This window comes from Haliotis cracherodii, unplaced genomic scaffold (genome assembly GCF_022045235.1).
Source record: "Haliotis cracherodii isolate W230 unplaced genomic scaffold, xgHalCrac1.p SCAF_6, whole genome shotgun sequence".
NCBI classification, from domain to species: Eukaryota; Metazoa; Mollusca; class Gastropoda; order Lepetellida; family Haliotidae; genus Haliotis; species Haliotis cracherodii.
In genome coordinates this window covers 41,850,333-41,871,993 of record NW_027266319.1, presented here as the reverse complement: position 1 = coordinate 41,871,993, position 21,661 = coordinate 41,850,333, and the positions used below count along the sequence as shown (strand labels likewise).

Below are 21,661 nucleotides of genomic sequence, written 5' to 3'. Positions count from 1 at the left end.
CTCCATCAGGTGACTAGCACAGAATGCGACATGCAATCACTTTTGTGGATGGCAGCTTTTCTGATCAGTAACTACACTTGAATCCGGGCATATTCTAACTCCTTTTGAACAGGTGGTAATATTTTTGTACTGTCGTTATCATAATTATTTCAATGTTGTTCAGTTGATGCTACTGAACAAAATTATCAACTTAATTAAGGTCTACTTTTTCTCATCCAGACATATTACTTCTGCACTGGCCTTTTAATGTCTCTGGATTGTGAGTCTGCCTCAAATCTTGTGTAGTTACAGAAAACTTGTAATCCTTGAAGTTATTGTGGTTTTGCAGTGTTCACTGCCAATTGCGTTTCAAATGAAAACTTGTACCCTGAGACTGTTCCAATCAGCCTGCTGGTGTCTAGGAAAGAGGAATTGCAACATCTGATGGATGTGAGACGGTGGTGCGCCGCCTGCTGTCATCTCTGCCATCTATCATCTCCACGTACTCGTCTCGTCTGTTTCAGCAACAAATCCAAGATCCTGGAAAAAAGATTGCGCTACCTGTCGGACCACTTCACCTATAACCTCTATTGCAATGTCTGTAGATCTCTATTTGAAAAAGACAAGCTGCTCTTCTCTTTCCTTCTCTGCTCAAATATACTGCTGTAAGTATGCAGCAATGTGTCTCACCTACTGACATCGACAAGAGGGACAGTCACATAGATATGCAGGAAAATGAAAAAAAAAATATTATAATTTGTATCTGCAGAAATGCAATCTAAATAGTACAGGAATAGAAATGATTTGTTTGTTGTTTTACACTGCACTCAGCAATATTCCAGCTATATGATGGCGGCCTGTAAGTATAAGAGTCTGGATCAGACAAACCAGTGATTGGAATAGAAATGAGCATTAGGCTGTTTAGTGAAAGTTACAGTGACAGCTTGAGAGCTTTTAATATTGACCGGGTCAGACTGGACAGATACTAGTGTTTGGAAAGACACCTGGTGGGAGGCACCTCCAGATCAGCCTGGCTATTCACTGTTGCCAAATATTTACATGCTTTTAACATGTTCTTGTTTCATCTATTTACAAACTAAATACTGCCTAACCTTGCTGTTGCTTTGCTTAGACAACTGACAACATTTTTAACTCTATACTAATCTGAGCGTGTAGATAGATGTTTCCTCCATATCTAACAACCTCTGCATGTTTTGTTTTGATATAAAACATTGTTTTGTTAAACAGTTTGTTTCAGCACATGCAGCAGTGTCTGGTTGTTGGCAGCTGTTTACATTAACCACAGAAAATATGCATGTTTATTGTTCATAGATGTTGGCACTGTGTGAAGCTTTTGTGTTGCCTTTTATGAATATATGTGGTGGAAAAAAGACAAAATGACACAATTCTATTTTTTTAAATATAATAATTATAAATTTTAACAATATTAAGGGACTGGTCATTTGTAACTGTGGGGGGGGGGGGGGTCATAAAAAAATGTGACATGTTTTGGGGGCCCAGTTGATATTTCTGGTATTCTGTTTGGACTCACTCTTAAGTATATAGTGAAATGGAGATTTGTAATGCTCTGTGCTAGTTGTTAATCTAGGTTGTAGATTTCTCTACACCTGGTGATGGGTACCAGCAAGGGTTAAAAGAATCTACATTCTAGAAAATGAACTCGGACATTTCCCTCTGCTTGTCAGGAAAGTGGGAGAAATTGTCCCAGTCACAAGCATACCCTCTATCAAATATTGCTTTAGCTGGTGTGTTACCCGACTCATATTTGTTAATTATTAAGGCTATTAATAATTGCGCAAGCATTGTGTGTTTTGTTTGTTGTTAATGTTCCATTAATATTTGGCACTGTGTTTAGTTGAATATTTAGTCTCAATGGTTGCCCATGTTATGTGCAAATGTACTGTAGAAGTCTTATGCATGTGATGGCCATGGTTTAAGTGATGAGGAATGGTTAATGTCTTACAACTGGAATGAATGATAGTTTACATTTTATATTTATTGTTTATTTTGTATTTTGTGTACCTGTCTTAATTTGGCATGGCCCACTTATTGTTTCATTACTTAGACATTAGACTAGTAGATCGGCTAATTGTGGACTAGTTCTGATGATGATGAGGTATTTGGGCTAGTTATGGTGGCTAGGAATGTGGACTAGTTATGTGGGCTGGTTTTGGTGGCTAGGTATTTGGGCTAGTTATGGTGGCTAGGAATGTGGACAAGTTATGGTGGCTAGGTATTTGGGCTAGTTATGGTGGCTAGGAATGTGGACAAGTTATGGTGGCTAGGTATTTGGGCTAGTTATTATTGCTGGGTATGTGGACTAGTTATGTGGGCTGGTTATGGTGGCTAGGTATTTGGGCTAGTTATGGTGGCTAGGAATGTGGACAAGTTATGGTGGCTAGGTATTTGGGCTAGTTATGATGGCTGGGTATGTGGACTAGTTATGTGGGCTAGTTATGGTGGCTAAGTATTTGGGCTAGTTATGATGGCTGGGTATTCAGACTAGTTATGTGGGAGGGTTATGATAGCTGGGTATGTGGGTTAGTTATGATGAGGAGGAGGTATGTGGGTTAGCTATGATGGCTAGGTATGTGGGTTAGTCATGATGGCTAGGTATGTGGGCTAGTTATGATGGCTAGGTATATGGGTTAGTCATGATGGCTAGGTATGTGGGTTAGTTATGATGAGGAGGTATGTGGATTAGTCATGATTGCTGGGTATGTGGGTTAGTTATGATGAGGAGGTATGTGGGTTAGTCATGATGGCTAGGTATGTGGGTTAGTTATGATGGCTAGGTATGTGGGTTAGTTATGATGGCTAGGTATGTGGGTTAGTTATGATTGCTAGGTATGTGGGTTAGTCATGATTGCTGGGTATGTGGGTTAGTCATGATGGCTAGGTATGTGGGTTAGCTATGATGGCTAGGTATGTGGGTTAGCTATGATGAGGAGGTATGTGGGTTAGTTATGATGGCTAGGTATGTGGGTTAGTCATGATGGCTAGGTATGTGGGTTAGCTATGATGGCTAGGTATGTGGGTTAGTCATGATGGCTAGGTATGTGGGTTAGCTATGATGGCTAGGTATGTGGGTTAGTTATGATGGCTAGGTATGTGGGTTAGTTATGATAGCCAGGTATGTGGGTTAGTTATGATGGCTAGGTATGTGGGTTAGTCATGATGGCTAGGTATGTGGGTTAGCTATGATGGCTAGGTATGTGGGTTAGTCATGATGGCTAGGTATGTGGGTTAGCTATGATGGCTAGGTATGTGGGTTAGTTATGATGGCTAGGTATGTGGGTTAGTTATGATAGCCAGGTATGTGGGTTAGTTATGATGGCTGGGTATGTGGGTTAGTCATGATGGCTAGGTATATGGGTTAGTTATGATGAGGAGGTATGTGGGTTAGTCATGATTGCTAGGTATGTGGGTTAGCTATGATGAGGAGGTATGTGGGTTAGTCATGATGGCTAGGTATGTGGGTTAGCTATGATGGCTAGGTATGTGGGTTAGTTATGATGGCTAGGTATGTGGGTTAGTTATGATGGCCAGGTATGTGGGTTAGTCATGATGGCTAGGTATGTGGGTTAGTTATGATGAGGAGGTATGTGGGTTAGTCATGATTGCTAGGTATGTGGGTTAGCTATGATGAGGAGGTATGTGGGTTAGTCATGATGGCTAGGTATGTGGGTTAGTCATGATGGCTAGGTATGTGGGTTAGCTATGATGGCTAGGTATGTTGGTTAGTTATGATGGCTAGGTATGTGGGTAAGTTATGATAGCCAGGTATGTGGGTTAGTTATGATGGCTAGGTATGTGGGTTAGTCATGATGGCTAGGTATGTGGGTTAAATATGATGAGGAGGTATGTCGGTTAGTTATGATGGCTGGGTATGTGGGTTAGTTATGATTGCTAGGTATGTGGGTTAGTTATGATGAGGAGGTATGTGGATTAGTCATGATGGCTAGGTATGTGGGTTAGTTATGTTTGCTAGGTATGTGGGTTAGTTATGATGGCTAGGTATGTGGGTTAGTTATGATTGCTAGGTATGTGGGTTAGTCATGATTGCTGGGTATGTGGGTTAGTCATGATGGCTAGGTATGTGGGTTAGCTATGATGGCTAGGTATGTGGGTTAGTCATGATTGCTACGTATGTGGGTTAGTCATGATGGCTAGGTATGTGGGTTAGCTATGATGGCTAGGTATGTGGGTTAGTTATGATGAGGAGGTATGTGGGTTAGTTATGATGGCTAGGTATGTGGTTTAGTTATGATAGCCAGGTATGTGGGTTAGTCATGATTGCTAGGTGTGTGGGTTAGTTATGATAGGAGGTATGTGGGTTAGTCATGATTGCTGGGTATGTGGGTTAGCTATGATGGCTAGGTATGTTGGTTAGTTATGATGGCTAGGTATGTGGGTTAGTTATGATGAGGAGGTATGTGGGTTAGTCATGATTGCTAGGTATGTGGGTTAGCTATGATGAGGAGGTATGTGGGTTAGTCATGATGGCTAGGTATGTGGGTTAGTCATGATGGCTAGGTATGTGGGTTAGCTATGATGGCTAGGTATGTTGGTTAGTTATGATGGCTAGGTATGTGGGTAAGTTATGATAGCCAGGTATGTGGGTTAGTTATGATGGCTAGGTATGTGGGTTAGTCATGATGGCTAGGTATGTGGGTTAAATATGATGAGGAGGTATGTCGGTTAGTTATGATGGCTGGGTATGTGGGTTAGTTATGATTGCTAGGTATGTGGGTTAGTCATGATTGCTAGGTATGTGGGTTAGTTATGATGAGGAGGTATGTAGATTAGTCATGATTGCTGGGTATGTGGGTGAGTCATGATTGCTAGGTATGTGGGTTAGTTATGATGAGTAGGTATGTTGGTTAGTCATGATGGCTAGGTATGTGGGTTAGTCATGATGGCTAGGTATGTGGGTTAGTTATGATGGCTAGGTATGTGGGTTAGTCATGATTGCTACGTATGTGGGTTAGTCATGATGGCTAGGTATGTGGGTTAGCTATGATGGCTAGGTATGTGGGTTAGTTATGATGAGGAGGTATGTGGGTTAGTTATGATGGCTAGGTATGTGGTTTAGTTATGATAGCCAGGTATGTGGGTTAGTCATGATTGCTAGGTGTGTGGGTTAGTTATGATGAGGAGGTATGTGGGTTAGTCATGATTGCTGGGTATGTGGGTTAGTTATGATTGCTAGGTATGTGGGTTAGTTATGGTGGCTGGGTATGTTGGTTATTTATGGTAGCTGGGTATTAGGGCTAGTTGTGATGGCTACAGGTACACTGGTCAAGTATGTGGGGGTAGATATCATGACTTTATTGTCTAGGTATGATGGCTACAGGTACACTGGTCAAGTATGTGGGGGTAGATATCATGCCTTTATTGTCTAGGTATGATGGCTACAGGTACACTGGTCAAGTATGTGGGGGTAGATATCATGGCTTTATTGTCTAGGTATGATGGCTACAGGTACACTGGTCAAGTATGTGGGGGTAGATATCATGGCTTTATTGTCTAGGTATGATGGCTACAGGTACACTGGTCAAGTATGTGGGGGTAGATATCATGGCTTTATTGTCTAGGAATGATGGCTACAGGTACACTGGTCAAGTATGTGGGGGTAGATATCATGCCTTTATTGTCTAGGTATGATGGCTACAGGTACACTGGTCAAGTATGTGGGGGTAGATATCATGGCTTTATTGTCTAGGTATGATGGCTACAGGTACACTGGTCAAGTATGTGGGGGTAGATATCATGCCTTTATTGTCTAGGTATGATGGCTACAGGTACACTGGTCAAGTATGTGGGGGTAGATATCATGGCTTTATTGTCTAGGTATGATGGCTACAGGTACACTGGTCAAGTATGTGGGGGTAGATATCATGGCTTTATTGTCTAGGTATGATGGCTACAGGTACACTGGTCAAGTATGTGGGGGTAGATATCATGCCTTTATTGTCTAGGTATGATGGCTACAGGTACACTGGTCAAGTATGTGGGGGTAGATATCATGGCTTTATTGTCTAGGTGTGATGGCTACAGGTACACTGGTCAAGTATGTGGGGGTAGATATCATGCCTTTATTGTCTAGGTATGATGGCTACAGGTACACTGGTCAAGTATGTGGGGGTAGATATCATGGCTTTATTGTCTAGGTATGATGGCTACAGGTACACTGGTCAAGTATGTGGGGGTAGATATCATGGCTTTATTGTCTAGGTATGATGGCTACAGGTACACTGGTCAAGTATGTGGGGGTAGATATCATGCCTTTATTGTCTAGGTATGACGTATACTGAGAGTGTCATGTGTGTCCTGCAGAGCTCGTAACGACCTTGACCTGGAAGAGTTCATGTTCTTCCTTACCGGTGGTGTGGGACTGGACAACAAGCTGGCCAACCCAGCACCGTCATGGCTGTCTGACAAGAGTTGGGATGAGATCTGTCGCCTTTCAGACTTAAAACATTTCAAAAAGTTCAAGTAAGGACATACTTTTAAAAACAAATAAGTAACATTATTATCTCAATTTGTGGAATATTATAATTAGGAATGACAGTATTTAATAGTTATCTGCAATTATAATTAGAGGTGAAAAAATAACTAAGGTGAAAGTGTTGCTGTCGGAATGAATTCTGAACCTCAGATACAACTATGTCTTGCAACAGGGAGCACTTCATGAAGAACACTGACAAATGGCGTGAGTTCTACAACAACAAGGAACCGAACAAGGCGGAGCTGCCAGATCCGTATCACTCTCAGCTGAATGAGTTTCAGAAGATGATTGTGCTCCGCTGTATCCGTCCAGACAAGGTACACACTGACGTCAGTACCGTGTTGTAGGTGACAGCTGACAGTCTCTGCTGGACTGGCCAACTGATGTACAGCTGTTTTTGATATTGTAGTGTCCTTGATGTGGAGGTACCAGTCTTGTGCATCCAGGTCCTGTCTTCAAAGTGATTCCACAAAGTGATCCTAGCACCACAACTGTTGTAAATTATGTTAGAGTTTGTGAGTTATGATTGGCTTTGTATGATGATCACTTTGTGGAATGATCAACGTTACCATCCTCATACTCAGACCTTTTGTCCAACCAATACACATCCAGTTTGCTTCTTACAGCAAGGAGATGGAACTTGTATTAGACTGTTTTGTATAAACTTAAGAGTTATATATTTGAAAACTTTAATTATTTACTTCTATAATCATGATAACTGACAGTCAGTACATTTCAGTGTTTGCACTTATGTCCTAGTCTTGACTTGGTTTCTATTTGTTGGTTGGCATGAAACAAGAGTAGATATGACCCCTATTGCATGCACAGATTGCTCCGGCCATCACAGACTTTGTGATGGACAAGCTTGGGAAGAAGTTTGTGGAGCCTCCACCATTTGACCTTGCCAAGAGTTATGTTGACTCCAACCAGACGACCCCTCTCATCTTTGTCCTGTCACCCGGCGCCGACCCCACCATGAGCCTGCTCAAGTTTGCCGATGACAAGGGATATGGTGGCAACAAGTTTAACTCCATCTCCCTTGGGCAGGGACAGGTGACAATATAGAAATATAACGCTACTTAATGCATATTTGAAAAAGACATATTTTTCATAGAAAATCTTTGAACCATTTTTCAAATATGCATGTTTTTAAAATATTACACCAGTTAATAAGAATGTGCAGTTATCTTTATTTAATTAATGCCTAAGGTCATTATGCATTTTATTTTCAAAAAGATGGAGGATATGTCATTCTGACATTCAAGGACATGCAGTTTTCAGGTTTCGCAATGAGTTTGTGTTGTGGTGGCATATGTCAATGGTAGTGAAATACAGCCAAACACCGGTGTGTTGAAGGTGAAGGGACCGAAGGAAATACTTCGAGTTATCCGAGGTTCAACACAACCAAAAAATGAACTGATTGGATAGAAAAAAAAATAACACAAAACATGTGACAAACAAACGAGGAAATGAAACAAATGTCCAACATTACTTTTATCGTTATTGGCAATAATGGAATGGTAGTAATATATGTACATTTATGTATTATTAAATGTATAATATACATACACATAATAAAAATTAAGCGACAAAATGCATTCTGGAAGTACATGTTTTGGACTGGAAAATGACTTCAAGACATCAGATTTGACACATCGAAGGTTAAGTTATGATGAATAAAGAAGGAACACACAAGGACCATGCTTTTACTTTGAGACAACCATATTTTCCACCCATCAAAGTTCAACACAACTGTATAGTGAGAGATTAAAATATTATGATTAATTCATTAAATTGAAAACTATAGTATATAGAACTGAAGCCTTTAAATCCCATTATTGTACATGAGGATGCTAACTTCCATCCACTGTTTCCCAGGGTCCTATTGCTTCTAAGATGATAGAGAAGGCGCGGGCAGATGGTACATGGGTACTGCTGCAAAACTGTCATCTGGCTGTCTCCTGGATGACTGCCCTCGAGAAGATATGTGAAGACTTCAACACTGAGAACACTCACCCCGAGTTCAGACTGTGGCTCACCAGCTACCCCTCAGACAAGGTATGTCAACCAGCAGAACAGGCATAACACTGCCACTCACCAGCTACCCCTCAGACAAGGTATGTCAACCAGCAGAACAGGCATAACACTGCCACTCACTAGCCACCCCTCAGACAAGGTATGTCAACCAGCAGAACAGGCATAACACTGCCACTCACTAGCTACCCCTCAGACAAGGTATGTCAACCAGCAGAACAGGCATTACACTGCCACTCACCAGCTACCCCTCAGACAAGGTATGTCAACCAGCAGAACAGGCATAACACTGCCACTCACTAGCCACCCCTCAGACAAGGTATGTCAACCAGCAGAACAGGCATAACACTGCCACTCACCAGCTACCCCTCAGACAAGGTATGTCAACCAGCAGAACAGGCATAACACTGCCACTCACTAGCCACCCCTCAGACAAGGTATGTCAACCAGCAGAACAGGCATAACACTGCCACTCACTAGCCACCCCTCAGACAAGGTACTCATTTGATATTTGTAACACATGAGTTTATGAAATATGTATAATGATGACCTGGTAGAGACAGTTAACTTTTGGATGATATGTTTCAGTTCCCTGTGACAGTGCTGCAGAACGGTGTGAAGATGACCAATGAGCCTCCCACTGGCCTGCGCCAGAACCTGCTGCAGTCCTACCTCAACGACCCCATCAGTGACGAGGAATTCTTCCGGGGATGTCCCGGAAAGGAACTGGTCAGTTGCCTCACCAAAAAACAATTTCAATCTAGAAATATTATATTTTGTGCTGTCGTTTATATATGTCAGGGTGGTTGGGTAGCCTAGTGGTTAAAGCATTCACTCGTCACACAGAAGACCCGGGTTCAATTCCCTACATGGGTACAATGTGTGAAGGCCATTTCTGGTGTCCCCCACCGTGATATTGCTGGAATATTGCTTAAAGCGGCGTAAAACCATACTCACTCACTCACATATGTTGCTTTTGACCTGAAGTGAGGTACTTGCTTGTTTGTTTCAGCAATTTGAGAAGCTGTTGTTTGGGCTGTGTTTCTTCCATGGCCTGGTGCAGGAGAGGAGGAAGATGGGCCCCATTGGCTGGAACATCCCTTATGGCTTCAACGAGTCCGATCTCCGGATCTCTATCAGACAACTACAGGTGTGACAGCTGTAGAACTAGAACATGATACAAACTGATCAAATATGTACAGGCCAACTTTGTAATTTAGGGTCAAAAATGTTTCTTAAAACATGGAGTTAAAATTTATCTCTGCTGCAAGAATTTCATCTCAAACTGAGCTACACCAGCAGTACAATGATGGGATTGAACTTAAATGAAGAAATTGGTTACATTTTGGTGATGATCTATTTCCATTTGATTGGTTTTATTGTACAGTACATTTGTGAACACCTGTATCAACAAACAAAGTTTGATTTCTTAAGTCTTGTACAAGCTAGGAAGATTTACCAAGCTAGGAAGGTTTACCAAGCTAGGAAGGTTTACCAAGCAGAGCAGAATTGAAAGGAAAACAACATCTGATTCTCTCCCCTTGACCATATGGATTGCACTACATGCACTAAAGGAATAACTATCTTCTATCTGCAGCCATTGATGATCTGTCAATCATGAATGTCAAACCTTTGCAAAGATAATTTCAGTCGTGTATTTAATGTGTTATTTGTAACTTTCTTTTTTTGGTAAATTTAGATATATGTTTTTATAATAAAAGTTTCACTTTTTTGTTGACAAATGAAAAAAGTGAAATACAGTAAAATGCCTACTGATGTATAACTCATTATCAAGAAGGTACATACTTAGTGTGTGTGTATCTGCATGCAGATGTTCATCAACGAGTACGATGAAGTGCCGTATGACGCTGTGTCTTACATGACTGGGGAGTGTAACTACGGAGGTCGTGTAACGGACGACTGGGACAGGCGATGTCTGCTCACCATCCTGGATGACTTTTACAACGCTCACATCATCATGGACCCCAAGTACAAGTTCTCTGCCTCGGGTGTCTACTTTTCCCCTCCTAAAGGATCCTACAAGGACTATGTACAGTTCATTAAGGTGACAAGGTCATTATGTAAAGTTTAGAATGGAGTTAAAATTGTTTGTGATGTGATGCCAGCACAGTTTTGTAGAGGATTAAATTGTTTTAATACTAGATCCACATATTTTTCCTTTGATTAGCCTGTACAGTTTAGACCTTTGCTTGACAGAACCTGCCCCAGAACCAGCACCCGGAAGTGTTTGGTATGCATGAGAATGTGGATATCTCCCGAGAATTGCAGGAAACTAACCTACTGTTTGCCTCGGTCCTCCTGACACAAGGTCGCTCTGGTGGGGGAGGGGGAGGGAAGACAGATGACAAACTTTCCGACATTTCAGCTGATATTCTCGCAAAGGTGGGTAGTGGGGTCTTATTTTATTCACATTGCTGTGAATTTGTTTTCCAATTCTTGCTATTTATGAATGACAAGCTGGTTATTGATCTGTTGTATAATATTGTTATCTGCAATTATAAACACACCATATATGGTATCCTCCCAGACATTCATGCTTCATGAGAATCACATCTGACAACAACTGATGCCTTGAACACTTTAAGAAAAAATAAAAGATAAAAAAACATAAAGCATCAAAATGTTTCCAATCGGGATGAAAAATCGAATAATTAATTTATTGTGGTCATGCAAATATAACATACAATAATATAATATACAAAACTGCAAATGAATTTTGACTTTATTTGTTTAACCAGTTGCCAAGTGACTATGACATTGAAGAAGCCACCAAGAAGTTCCCAGTTGTGTATAGTGAGAGCATGAACACTGTGCTGGTGCAGGAGATGGAAAGATTCAACAGGTACAGCCACATTAACCTTCTTGTATGTTATATACCTTGAAGAGATGGGGTGATGTCAGCTTAAAGAAGCTATCCTATAGGTATGTGTGTTGAACTAGTGTTACATCTCCTGCTGCAGACTCCTGACCATCATCAGATCCAGCCTGCAGAACCTGCAGAAGGCCATCAAGGGGCTGGTGGTCATGTCGTCTGAGCTGGAGGACATGGCTGGAAGTCTCCTCATTGGACGCCAGCCAGCCATGTGGGCCAAGCGCTCATACCCCTCCCTCAAACCACTGGGCAGCTACATCACAGATTTCCTCGAAAGACTGAAATTCTTACAGGTGAGGAAAATGTAATTCATCTTGGGAAGAATCCTAGGAATTGTTGAAAATGATTTCAAGTTTTCAAATTTGGTTTGAATATGGATTTGGATTTTTGTGATGAATGAAATCAATTCATCTGCACATGTTTGAATGAAAATTATGTATTTTTTTCACATTATCTGCCATTGTTGAAGAAATATTATTTCCGTCAACAGAACTGGTATGACAGCAGCAAGCCCCCGGTATTCTGGGTGTCTGGCTTCTTCTTCACTCAGGCCTTCCTCACTGGTGTCATGCAGAACTACGCCAGGAAATACACCATACCCATCGATAAACTGGCCTTTGACTTTGAGGTAGGTAGTTAAATAGAAACTATTTGAATGTTCTTGAAGCTTCAGAACACATGTTTAAACTACGTCATGTCACCTGTTCATGGCTGTCCCCATGTTGGTGCGATGGTCGCTACTCCCAGGGGTGGAGGATGATCTCTTGGATCTGGACATCGCGTCTCTCGGTACTCCATCTGTACAGCTTGGGCCGAACTTTGTTGTTGCAACAGGGGAGATATTATAGCTGTTGTATGCATTGTTACTCATACTTTCAACAACTGATCTGCCTGCTTCTCATAATTTGCAAGTTACTGACATATTGCAGACCTTGGTGTAAAACATTCATTTGCTCATTCTATGGTGTTCCCAAGACCCCAGTGCAGATTCCAGTCGAAGATGGCGATCTTCATTTCTATTATCATTTTAAAAGTTCAGACAAACATCTGTCTACAATTATTAGCAAATACATTCATCATAGGTAGTGGATAGACAACAACAATTATCATGTTTTACTTTGACAGCTGCTGTGTAACATGATGAATCCTGTCTGTGGAGCCCTGCTCATCAACACACTTGTTCCAATCCTGTCTGTGGAGCTCTGCTCATCAACACAGTTGTTCCAATCCTGTCTGTGGAGCTCTGCTCATCAACACACTTGTTCCAATCCTGTCTGTGGAGCTCTGCTCATCAACACAGTTGTTCCAATCCTGTCTGTGGAGCTCTGCTAATCAACACACTTGTTCCAATCCTGTCTGTGGAGCTCTGCTCATCAACACAGTTCCAATCCTGTCTGTGGAGCCCTGCTCATCAACACACATGTTACAATCCTGTCTGTGGAGCTCTGCTCATCAACACACTTGTTCCAATCCTGTCTGTGGAGCTCTGCTCATCAACACACTTGTTCCAATCCTGTCTGTGGAGCTCTGCTCATCAACACACTTGTTCCAGTCCTGTCTGTGGAGGTCTGCTCATCAACACAGTTCCAATCCTGTCTGTGGAGGTCTGCTCATCAACAAACCACCTCCGTGGTCTATTGGTAGAGCGTCCGCCCGGAGAGCGGAAGGTCCGGCGTTCGACCCCTGACCGCGTCAAAGCAAAAGACATTAAAAGATGGTACATGTTGTTACCCTGTCTGGCGCTTGGCATCAAGGGGCTAAAACAAGGACTGGTCGGCTCGGAGTCAGTATACTGTGTCTGTGCGGGGTATTCATGTTAAAACTGCGTCATGGTATCTCAGTGAGCTAGCACTATAAATCGGCATCAGTCCGGACTAGTACATGCAGCCACACAAACACACACACGTACATGCACGTCGCTGTATAAGAGCAATAATCTTGGATGCGACGTTAAACCCCATTTCACCTCACCTCACCTGCTCATCAAGACACTTGTTCCAATCCTGTCTATGGAGCTCTGCTCATCAACACAGTTGTTCCAATCCTGTCTGTGGAGGTCTGCTCATCAACACAGTTCCAATCCTGTCTGTGGAGGTCTGCTCATCAACACAGTTGTTCCAATCCTGTCTGTGGAGGTCTGCTCATCAACACAGTTGTTCCAATCCTGTCTGTGGAGCTCTGCTCATCAACACAGTTGTTCCAATCCTGTCTGTGGAGCTCTGCTCATCAACACAGTTGTTCCAATCCTGTCTGTGGAGGTCTGCTCATCAACACAGTTGTTCCAATCCTGTCTGTGGAGCTCTGCTCATCAACACAGTTGTTCCAATCCTGTCTGTGGAGCTCTGCTAATCAACACACTTGTTCCAATCCTGTCTGTGGAGCTCTGCTCAACAACACACTTGTTCCAATCCTGTCTGTGGAGCTCTGCTCATCAACACACTTGAAGTTATAGTCTTAGAAACAGTGGTTCATAATCACTTTGTCAATGTTTTCCGATTGTGAGCAACTTAATATGGAAATACCACACAGACCGAAGATAAGAGAATGAATCACAAGTATTTTCAATACCTCAAGGGATTCTTCCTCTGAAAAAACAGCATATTATATATTTAGCAAACAATGAAACTTGTTGAGAGTTGACAGCTGATTAACCTGTGGTGTCTTCATTTGATTTGACTGGTCACATAACTTAACTCTCTTCCAGGGGTATCTGTGTGTCATGCATTTGATAATATGAATAGCCAGATCCATTCTAACAAACTCAGCAGACAGTCTCCTAAAAACTGACAGCAGTAGGGTCTCACATAGCTTGATTTCTGCCCATGTGTCATCTTGTTCGAACCTGTGGATCCATAATGTATGACATTTATTGAACATCATGATGTTCTTTGTTTCAGGTTTTAGTCCATGACACTCTGAGTGAGGCACCTGAAGATGGAGCTTACATCGTCGGTCTGTTCCTGGATGGAGCCCGCTGGGACAAAAACAGGTACACTAAGAACATCAGCAATCTATTCTATTCTGTATAGCCGGGATCCCTGGTTACTAAACCATAACTGCTGGAACAACAAAAGTTCCTGTGACAGCAATATTTTAGTGTATTTTTCAAACAAGTAAAGTTTGGTTTTCAATATTGTAGTACATGTATGGTATCAAGTCACAAAAACACAACTGCTACATAAAAGCATGCATTCCATGCAAAAGTTGACTTTTTATGCAAGCCGCATGCAATTCAGTACCCAAGAATGGGTATAAAAACATGTGCATTAACGGGATTCCATATGCATTGTTTAGCATCGTGCTGACAACAATTACTCATAAAAACAACAAAATTACGCAATTATTCAACTTTACGAAATGCCATGCCTGTCCGAAAATGAGTGTCTGTGAGCCATTGGTATGCTTGAAGCTGGATCAAGTCAAAGTGATTTTGTAAGACAATTTAACGTCTACAGAAACACCATTTGGTGTTTATGGCAACGTTGGCAACAGATGAAGAGACCATCCTCGGAATGGCAGGCCACGTGAAACCAATAATCGACAAGACAACTGGATTCAAAACAACAGACCTACGAAATCGATTCCAGCCAGCAACAGTGACTGCAAGAAGCATCCCTGCCCTTCGACGAATATCTTCACAAACCATACTTTGTCGCCTCAGAGGTTGTCGCCAGAAGACCCGCCAGATGTCCCATATTGACAGGAAACCACCATCAAGCACGTCTACAGTGGTGTAGACAGCGTCTACGCTGGACAGCCATGCAGTGGGGACAAGTTCTATTCACTGATGAGTCTCCTTTTTCACCTCAGCCACAGCGATGGACGGATTCGAGCGTACCTATGACGAGGTGAATGTACGCAAATCATTGTGTCATGGAAGAAGATCGGTTCAGGGGCAGCAGCGTTATGGTATGGGGTGGGATTACAGCAAGACAGAGGACCCGTTTGATAGTGGTAGAGGGAAATCTCATTGGTCAGCGCTACCGCGACGAGACCATCGGCCCTGTTCTACCGTTTTTGCGGTGTAATGGCCCAGGCATTACCTTTCAACATGACAACGCCCAGCCTCATATTGCTCCACTTGTTCTGGATTCTCTTCAACAAAACAATGTAAATGTCATCCCCTGGCCGGCTCGCTCCCCTGATCTCTCACCAATCGAGCACATGTGGGATGAGATGGATCGGGGCCTTCGACGTCAACCACGTGTTCCACAGACACTCCAGGAACTTCGAAACATGCTCCAGCAGATATGGACAGGTATCCCACAGGACTTTGTACGACGCCTGGTCCATTCCATAAGATGGAGATGTGTTGCTTGCATCGCAACCAGAGGTGGACACACATGCTATTGATTTGTAAATTGACGTTTTGGCATGTTCATGTTTTTTATGAAATCACTCATTTTCTGAAGTCAGTATGGCAAATTAAACCATTTGAACACTTACAGGAGTCTTTTATCTGTTGCAACTCGAAATTGTTTCAGATTTGGTAAAAAACATAACTTTGCATTAAATTTTATTCAATATCACAGGAACTTTTGTTGTTCAGTATAGTAATCGATTAAAGGGACATGTAACACACCCATGATATGTTAGTCTGGAAATTTGTAATTTCCAACAATTTCACTGGGAAATATGCTGTACAAGATAACAGTGTTTCAGATTACTACTAACTAACAAATAACTACTTTTTTCGTCACCCTTACAGAAATAGTGTATTTTTACATGTCACTTCCCCTGAGCCTACCTTCACAAACTGCCATGTTTATTATTGATGAGATAAAATACACTAGATAATCAAAGATGCCATCATTCTACTGGTGCCACACCTACTCCTGGTATCTACTGGTGCCACGCTTACTCCTGGTATCTACTGGTGCCAAACCTACTCCTGGTATCTACTGGTGCCACACCTACTCCTGGTATCTACTGGTGCCATGCCTACTCCTGGTATCTACTGGTGCCACACCTACTCCTGGTATCTACTGGTGCCACGCTTACTCCTGGTACCTACTGGTGCCAAACCTACTCCTGGTATCTACTGGTGCAACACCTACTCCTGGTATCTACTGGTGCCACGCTTACTCCTGGTATCTACTGGTGCCATACCTACTCCTGGTATCTACTGGTGCCACACCTACTCCTCGTATCTACTGGTGCCACGCCTACTCCTGGTATCTACTGGTGCCAAACCTACTCCTGGTATCTATTGGTACCACACCTATTCCTGGTATCTACTAGTGCCAAACCTACTCCTGGTATCTACTAGTGCCACACCTACTCCTGGTATCTACTAGTGCCACACCTACTCCTGGTATCTACTCGTGCCACACCTACTCCTGGTATCTACTAGTGCCAAACCTACTCCTGGTATCTACTGGTGCCACACCTACTCCTGGTATCTACTGGTGCCACACCTACTCCTGGTACCTACTGATGCCATGCTTACTCCTGGTATCTACTGGTGCAAAACCTACTCCTGGTATCTACTGGTGCCACACCTACTCCTGGTATCTACTAGTGCCACATTTACTCCTTGTATCTACTGGTGCCACACCTACTCCTGATATCTACTAGTGCCACACATACTCCTGGTATCTACTGGTGCCATGCCTACTCCTGGTATCTACTGGTGCCACGCCTACTCCTGGTATCTACTCGTGCCACACCTACTCCTGGTATCTACTGGTGCCAAACCTACTCCTGGTATCTACTAGAGCCAAACCTACTCCTGGTATCTATTAGTGTCATGTCTACTCCTGGTATCTACTAGTGCCACAGCTACTCCTGGTATCTACTAGTGCCACACCTACTCCTGGTATCTACTGGTGCCACACCTACTCCTGGTATCTACTAGTGCCACACATATACTCCTAGTATCTACTGGTGCCACGCCTACTCCTGGTATCTACTGGTGCCACACATACTCCTGGTATCTATTGGTGCCACACCTACTCCTGGTATCTACTAGTGCCACACACACTCCTGGTATCTACTGGTGCCACACCTACTCCTGGTATCTACTAGTGCCACACCTACTCCTGGTATCTATTAGTGCCACATCTACTAGTGCCACATCTACTCCTTGTATCTACTAGTGCCACACCTACTCCTGATATCTACTAGTGCCACACATACTCCTGGTATCTACTGGTGCCATGCCTACTCCTGGTATCTACTGGTGCCACGCCTACTCCTGGTATCTACTCGTGCCACAACTACTCCTGGTATCTACTGGTGCCAAACCTACTCCTGGTATCTACTAGTGCCACACCTACTCCTGGTATCTACTGGTGCCACACCTACTCCTGGTATCTACTAGTGCCACACATACTCCTGGTAACTACTGGTGCCACACATACTCCAGGTATTCACTAGTGCCACACATACTCCTGGTATCACGTCATTTCCTGGTGTAATGGGAATGAACACCACTAGCCCTTGTGATATGAAAATTAGTAAGTTAAATGCTATGTTTATGTTACAGTGGCTGTTTGACAGAACAACTGCCAAAGATTCTCAATGATGCTGTTCCCATCATCTGGCTGAAGCCATGTCTACAGGAAAAGATTGATGTGTCCAACAAGCGCTACAAATGTCCCGTGTACAAGACCAGCGAACGTCGGGGCACACTGTCGACAACCGGTCATTCCACCAACTTTGTGATGGCCATCCTACTGCCCACTGAGAAGCCAATCCAACACTGGGTCAAGCGGGGCACTGCTCTCTTGTGTCAGCTCAACAACTAGAACATGGACAAAATACTTGAGTTTACCACTGATGTCCAGCTGAACACAAACATTCCAGTTCTATGTTGACATGTATGTTGAAATCAATCCTTTTTATTTTGTTACCATTGTTCATTGTTACTGAAATTATAATAAGATTTAAAACATTAGTAATATGCTTTCACAAAAGAAAATTCTTCTAAACCAAATGCAGCCTGAATGTGTATGCATAATTTGATATTGATTTTGAATATCAAGTGTTTTATTTATTCTGATATTGAGGAAACCACAAGCACAGTTACTTATATTTACACATACACAGCATTTTCAAAAGATTACATGTTGTTAAGCCATAAGATCGAAGATTTCATATCTTTTTGTCCCCTGATCTCTCAGGAGTATTTATTCATTGACAAATGTTTACATGTTACATCTTACACAAATAACTAAAAGATTGTCAGTTTGTGACTATACCAGTGTGATATATAACTGAAGCACCGCCCAGATGAACAGTATTACCTCCCCTCCCAACCTTCAGTTGTGTGCAGTAGATAGGGGACTTGACTCTAACTGTGATAAACAAGTCAACAACACAAAATATACATTTAGTTTGGTCCACATTTGGTAACAGACTTACATGTTTTATGCTTTGTTTGTGTTCTTTTTAAGTGAAACCAGCATTCTCAAGTCTTCAGTGCAGTGTTTAATTATACTGGTCACACATATATTTTACAGGTTTTGGTGGATGTTAGTTTACAACCTTGAGTGCTGAAAATCTAACATTTCCAAATGAATTGTGCATACGAGTACTGAGTGCACCAACAACTGACGTGTTTGTAGGTTGTGATGTAGCAGGCAGGAGCTTCATGAGTGTATATGCAGTTTCATTGAATTGTATAATAATAATAACATCTTTCCAGAGTTTATAGTTTTTATATCTGCTTTCCGTCCACTGTACATGTGTAAATAAACCAATGGGAGCTACTCCTGTCTTGTACACACAGATATACATATATTTACTATGTTGTGTGTTCTCCACCATACCACTGTGATATGAGATGTTAATAAAATATATACATAACACAACTTGGTCTTCTTTAACAGGGGACAAACTGAATGAAGTATTTTAAATACCTGACCTCATCATAGCCATTAATTCCAATTTGGGCTGTCTTCACACTATCAACAGACCTTTTCTTCACTGCCAAACTGTCTCTGGTGCGTTCTGAGGTAAACGCTATCCTCTAGCATAATTAGACTGCACATGCGTGAGGTGGGAAAACAATACTTCTTTCCTCTGTGTGCTGAAATAAACAGCAAATACATTTTGATCACATACAGGACAAACTGGATACATTATCACACAGCAATTCAAGGTCTTCTTTCATGCACACAGATACAGAACATCTGACGTCATTTTGAAGTTAACGTAGGTAGGCAATTAGTTGATTGTATTGTATACCCCTATCAGGTAATCCTCACCCTAAATGCCATTCATGCATAAAGAATACAATGTGCAATAAATGCATAGAGATGCACTTATTGCAGAAGTTTTAACGTCAGCAAGAAAAACTAGATCATCTACAAAAACTTGTCTGGTGAATTATCACCTTAAGTGAAACTAAACTGGAGTTACCTCAAATGATGGCCACTCGGACAAGGCTGGTACATGGGGGCAAATGATGAGGGCAAACCTCGTATCTCGTCACACCTGTCCGAAAGGAAAAAGAGGCAGGCGTACCTCGCTGGATAAAGATTCACCGGCAAACGTCCGGACCTGCAGTGTAGAGTGGCTCCTCAGAGCTGATCCCTCACGTCCCCGTTAATATGAACAATAGCGTGCATAGATGATGACATTTGACATAGCTGTCAGTCTCCCAGCAAGGGCATATGAGGTCCAGATCATGTGATTACAAGGTTATATATGGCTATCACACGAAGTACCTCAGCTAACTGTCATCACAACAGAAATGTCAGGAAGAATTCTAATGCTCATATCTCACCCTTAGTCAATGTATCTCAAGAAGAAGCTTGTGTTCCACGGAAGTCTTAACATAATGGGAGTGGAAATCGACGTCATCTCCCCACCTTATCAATCTGATACCTTGAGACTTCATGAGGAATCCCGTACTGCTGTTACAAGGCCTAGGAGTCAAATCCCTTCAGCCACCATTCCTCGAGACTGCCAATCATTACTAACCTAGTCACGTTATCAAACGATCTATTCGTTTAAGGACATTATACGTCTCGTCTGACGATTAATGAATAATTTGCATACTCGCATATGCGAGGTTCCGACGTATGGTTCTCAGTAGGAAGTGACAACTTGGAGACGATGGCTTGCAGTATATACAGTTTTACTTTATACATGTAGATATATACATACAAAAGACACTATGTGCCAGGTCAGCACATAGTGGTTGTGGTTGTCTAGGTGCCCCAGAGCACCCAGCCTAACCCTAGCTAGGCTTTTCTCCTTTCTCTCAATCTCTCTGGACCAAGGCTTATATAGCCAAGGTCACCTGACATTTAGTAAGTAATAAATATAAATGTAAACAGTAATTCATCAGCAGTATGGCAGACGGTCGATGTACACAAAAATGGGGATTAACAGTTTAGGATTAGCATCTTATAAATAACAGCAATTAAGTGTTTCAAGGCATATAGATGTCATGGCTCCAGGGTAATGAGCCTTTGCAATTAAATGTTCTTCAGACAATGGATGTCGTAAATCAGTCGCTATGACAAATTCCCTCCGTTACGTGAAGCTTGGACCCCAAGCTTACATGAGTCCAAATTGATATGTGTGAACTTTTCACCAACGAAAACAACCATGCAAATGTGAACAAAATCAGTTACATGAAATCCTTATGCAACAAATATATCTATGCAATGACGGTATGAAAATGATCATCTAGCCAATTTGATTTAGTGCTAGTTTGAAAACTAACCAAGTGATCTTTGTAATGTGCAATTTCACAACAAGGTAATTACCGCTTTGCACAGATTCAATAAATATATCATGGAGGTTCTTTGAATTCAGGAGTGTGGCTTGGCGGTGCGACTCAGTACCGAATAATGATAATGAGTAATGTCATAAAAAGAACAAATTAAACATCTCAGCAAATATTTCGCATAAAGAAATTTGAAACCAGGAGTCGAACTTATCGCGTGACTCAAACAGTACTTGTGGGTACTTTTGCCCTTTTAAGTACAATGGGTGCTCTTCCCGTGTCTTTGACGGAGCTTGCCCAGATATTGGGGCTGCGATGCCCAAGAAACAAATCCTTAATTCCGACATCAAGACTCTGAAATGCTGAATACTGCTGTGCTGTTAATTACTGAATACTGACATACAATAAACATATGTGTGGCGGTGGCTCACCCAAGAATATCCCTAATCTGAATTCAAAGTCCTAGACAATACATTTAATTTTGTACCAAACTGTGCACATTAATAACTTGTAACAAATGACAAATTTGGTTGTTTAGATT

At 42.0% G+C, this 21,661-nt stretch overlaps 1 protein-coding gene across 3 annotated transcripts in view; it reads left to right on the top strand.

The window, feature by feature from the left end:
• LOC139446048 (dynein axonemal heavy chain 12-like) overlaps window positions 1–19,231 on the top strand; it is an 82,761-nt gene extending 63,530 nt beyond the window's left edge. For 2 of the 3 annotated variants that reach the window (XM_071227316.1, XM_071227314.1), the window contains 13 exons: window positions 6,340–6,498; window positions 6,684–6,828; window positions 7,340–7,564; window positions 8,390–8,569; window positions 9,134–9,274; window positions 9,558–9,695; window positions 10,377–10,610; window positions 10,763–10,948; window positions 11,305–11,408; window positions 11,527–11,731; window positions 11,929–12,066; window positions 14,336–14,427; window positions 17,926–19,231. In XM_071227316.1, coding sequence (XP_071083417.1) covers window positions 6,340–6,498; window positions 6,684–6,828; window positions 7,340–7,564; window positions 8,390–8,569; window positions 9,134–9,274; window positions 9,558–9,695; window positions 10,377–10,610; window positions 10,763–10,948; window positions 11,305–11,408; window positions 11,527–11,731; window positions 11,929–12,066; window positions 14,336–14,427; window positions 17,926–18,187 — 2,209 coding nt within the window. In that variant the 3' untranslated portion in view covers window positions 18,188–19,231. Of the gene's footprint in view, window positions 1–503; window positions 645–6,339; window positions 6,499–6,683; window positions 6,829–7,339; window positions 7,565–8,389; window positions 8,570–9,133; window positions 9,275–9,557; window positions 9,696–10,376; window positions 10,611–10,762; window positions 10,949–11,304; window positions 11,409–11,526; window positions 11,732–11,928; window positions 12,067–14,335; window positions 14,428–17,925 lie in introns of all 3 variants that reach the window. The other variant, XM_071227315.1, reaches the window with a different exon arrangement.
• Window positions 19,232–21,661: the final 2,430 nt, after the last annotated feature.